Source organism: Erinaceus europaeus, chromosome 19 (assembly GCF_950295315.1).
Source record: "Erinaceus europaeus chromosome 19, mEriEur2.1, whole genome shotgun sequence".
Classification (NCBI taxonomy): domain Eukaryota; kingdom Metazoa; phylum Chordata; class Mammalia; order Eulipotyphla; family Erinaceidae; genus Erinaceus; species Erinaceus europaeus.
Genome location: NC_080180.1, coordinates 33,887,870 through 33,891,897, shown reverse-complemented (window position 1 = coordinate 33,891,897; position 4,028 = coordinate 33,887,870). Strand labels below are relative to the sequence as shown.

Here is a 4,028-nt window from a genome sequence, read left to right as displayed (position 1 = left end):
TTACTGTGCTGTCACTATAGTGAACCAGTGAGATAGGCAGAGGGCTCTTTAGATAACTCTATTCCATTCACTCTACTATGACAGAGGATGACAAAGCACACATAGTCCAAAGTCAATATCATAAATGTATATAATTACCCAATATGTAAGCATGAATTGTTTCTGACCCCCCTTTTTAGTAGTTGAGGGTTAAGAAAGCATTTGCCAGATTGATGGTTGCCTACATTGACTGAACCCTTCTCACATTACTCAAGCAAAGATGCTATACCCAGCACATCAACTGTAATTGGGACTTTTACTTAATACAGTTTGTTGACTGTCAATGGTTGTCCCAAGAGATCTGCCTGGGTTTTGTGGGGACTGGGCTAATGTGTAGTGAGGCACCCCTGAACCCTTTAGATTTTTAAGAATGACATTAATCTTCCCTTCCCCGAGGATGTGATGATGCTTTTGTTTTTTCTAAGGAAAAGGAGGCCAGGTGGAGGTGCATCTGATTAAACACACATAGTACAAAGTGCAAAGATCCACATAAGTATCCAGGTTCAAGCTGCCGCTCCCCACCTGCAGGAAGAATGCTTCACAAATGGGGGAGCATGTCTGCAGGTATCTCTCTCTCTCTCTCTCTGTCTGTCTGTCTTCCTCACCTCTCAATTTCTCTCTGTCCTATCCAATAAAATGGAAAAAGTGGCCTCCAGGAGCAGTGGATTCGTAGTGCTGGCACTGAGCCCCAGCAATAACCCTGGAGGAAAAACAAAACAAACAAACAACAACAACAACAAAAAGGAAAGGTGAAATTTCAAAGGCTGTTATTACCCCTCACCAGACGTCAAGGAATAAATGTGGGGGTTCCTCTAACTACCACTTTTGTTTATTCTGGTGATACAATTACATCAAGGAAATAACACTAAACAGATAATGGGAGTAGTAGACATACATAAATAACTCCATAAATTCCCAGACTCTTTGTTACCCTAGTGTGGGAGTGGGAATTACCTTATGGGTATCAGCACTAGTTTGGAGCCTATGTCTACTAGTCCTCCAAACACGTGAATTTCCCCAGGGAACACTCATTCAAATAAATGGTCATAGAGGGACCAGGTGGTGATTAATCTGGTTGAGCAGACATGTTAAAACATGCAAGGTCTAGATTCAAGCCCCTGGTTCCTACCTTCATAGGGAAAACTTCACTAGTAGTAAAGCAGTGCTACAAGCCCCCCAACCTTTCCATCTCCCCCTTCCCTCTTGATTTCCCTCTTTATTTCCAATAAATAATACATAAATAAAAGTTTTAAAAATAAAATAAATGGCCACAAATTCTTTTAGGGAAGGACCATCCAATGCTAACAGATTTGTGGAGCCAATTTTTGTCTAGGGCCTCACCTCTCTTCATTCAGTTCTGAAGACTGTGCAAGAAATAGGCTTGTGGGTCCTTTTCCGCCTTCCGTGTTGCTCACAGCTCCCTGAGAGCATTTCTCTGCCTGTAGGTGCCGGTGGCCGCAGTGCGCTGCACACCTGGTCACCATGCCACGCAAGATCGAGGAGATCACGGACTTCCTGTTGATGGCGCGGCACAAGGACACCAAGTCTGTCAAGATCAAGAAGAACAAAGATAATGTGAAGTTTAAAGTGTGGTGCAGCAGGTGCCTTTATACATTGGTCATCACAGACAAGGAGAAGACAGAGAAACTGAAGCAGTCCCTGCTCCCAGGTTTGGCAGTAAAAGAGCTGAAATGAAGCAGGAGTGCTGATTTAAACTACATTAAAATTATTTTAAAAAATAATAAAAATTTTTAAAAAGAAAAAAGAAAGAAATAGGGTTGTGTATAGTGATTTTCTATGGTTGTCTTCCTTTTGCTTCCTCACCACCCCTCCTTAGTTTCTGTTCATTCTACAGATATATCTGTCCCTAAGATCACTAATAAGTGGGGGTTGGGCTGTAGCATAGTGGGTTAAGTGCACATGGTGTGAAACTTGAGGACCAGTGTAAGGATCCCAGTTCAAGCCCCCGGCTCCCCACCTGCAGAGGGGCCACTTCACAAGCGGTGAAGCAAGTCTGCAGGTGTCTTTCTCTCCCCATCCCTGTCTTCCCCTCTTCTCTCCATTTCTCTGTCCTATCCGATAACAACATCAATAACAACAATAATAATAACCACAACAATGATAAAAACAACAAGGACAACATAAAAGGAAAATAAATAAAATATTTAAAAATAAATAAATAAAAGTTTTTTTAAAAGATCACTAATAACTGAGTCAAGGATTTGAGTGTTGGTCAGTAGAAAAAGACATGAACACAAGGGTGCAGTAGCACATAGGGAGGTGGGTGTGGGTAGTTCTTTGACAGGACGGTGAACAAAGGGAAGTCCCTCAGGGCAGAGCTTCCTGTGACTCGGAGTTCTTTTCCATAGGGGAAAAACATGAGACAATTCTCTGGAAAGAGGAGACTCTCAAGTACTGAGTCACTCTCCAAAGGACAACCATTGACTAAGAGACTGGTAAAGCCCCAGGATTTGTCCTGTCTATGCCTAGCAGATGTTTCGTATTTGGAGGTGGGGACTTTTAGGAAATAATTAGATTTAGACAAGCTCAGAAGGGCAGAGATCCAGATTAGTGTTTCATGACCAACCTGATGGCAGCTAAGCCATTTCCAAAATAACATTCTTAGGGCTGCTTCTAGGACTAGACCCAGTACCAACTTTAGTGGTTGTGTTTTCAGAGAAATAAATTCTGAGATACTAAGATATGTGAGCAAGAATTTAACAGGTGTGGGCAATGACACACCATGTAGATTGTCCATGTCACCATATGCAAGAAGCTGGGTTCAAGCCCCTGATCCCCCCTTATATGGAGGGAAGCTTCACAAGTGGTAGAGCAGTGCTGCAAGTATCTCTCCGTCTTTCTTACCCTCCATAAAAGTGAAAGAAAGAAAGAGGGAGAGAAAGAAATGGAGAAAGGAAGGGAGAGAGAAAGAAAGGAAGGAAGAAAAGAGAAATGAAATGAAAAAATATTTTAAAAAAATAATTGAATTGAGGAGTGCTTCCAAATTTAAAACTTGAGAATCGACAAGGAAAGTAGAACTAGATAAAAGGAGAAATGGGTGTACTTCAAGGAATACTACAGCTAGAATGATCTTTCAGAGGTATCCTGAGTCAAAACAAGGGATCAGCAACAACCAGTCATAGGGTGGTAGCTTCTTTTAGGGAGAGGGTACAACTATGGGCAAGTCAACATCCTTGGCCAGGAAAACACTCCAGAGAATTAAGTCCAACCTAAATCATATGCTTACTTGCAAAAAAAAAAAGCAAATTTTCCCTTTCTTCTGTCCTATTGGAAATTGTCAAGTTAGCATATTTTATAACAAAATAAGACCCCTTAGCCTGCTCTTGGGGTATTGATCTGTTTCTCTCTGCTGCCTTGACCTTCCTTTTGGACATGTCACTTTCCTATCTCATACACTTCATCAATATTTCTCACCTCTTCCCTTTTGTCCTACTCTCTTACATCTTTCCTCCTGATACATAGCATTTGCTTACAGGCAAGTGATACAGTTTGAATTTTGTCTCCTAATATGTGGAATGCTCCCATGGCCTCAGAATATGACCTTATTTGGAAACGAATGCTGTAAATGTAATTACTTAAGATGAAGACATTAGAGTAGGCTGTGGTCCAATATGACTAGTGACCTTACAGAAAGGGGGGAAATTGGACTGACAGAGATCCAAGTGAACCTCCTTTAACAAAATTATTTTATTTTATGTTTTTATGAGAGAGAGAGAGAGAGATACAAAGAGAAAGACCAAATCACTGCTCATCTCTGGCTTACGGTGGTCCTGGGTATTGAGCCTGGGATGTCATTCTCAGGTATGAAAGTCTTTGGCATAACCACTGTTCTGTCTCCCAAGCCCCCAAATGATGCTTCTAAAAGTCAAGTTTAATCTAGCTGGCCAAGGATTGCCAGAAAACTGGGAGAGGCTCAGCATAGGTTCTCTCTTGCAAGCCTCTGAAGGACACCTTGGTCTTGGACTTCT

At 41.6% G+C, this 4,028-nt stretch overlaps 1 protein-coding gene across 1 annotated transcript; it reads left to right on the top strand.

The window, feature by feature from the left end:
* The first annotated feature begins 1,429 nt into the window (after positions 1-1,429).
* On the top strand, positions 1,430-1,787 carry LOC103125671 (large ribosomal subunit protein eL38-like). Its single transcript, XM_060179186.1, has one exon. The coding sequence runs from the start codon at positions 1,522-1,524 to the stop codon at positions 1,732-1,734; it is 213 nt and encodes a 70-aa protein (XP_060035169.1). The 5' UTR covers positions 1,430-1,521; the 3' UTR covers positions 1,735-1,787.
* The last annotated feature ends 2,241 nt before the right edge of the window (positions 1,788-4,028 follow it).

Excerpts from the sequence above, each read along its gene's own strand:
- LOC103125671 (XM_060179186.1), top strand. The coding sequence starts at position 1,522 with ATGCCACGCAAGATCGAGGAGATCACGGACTTCCTGTTGATGGCGCGG.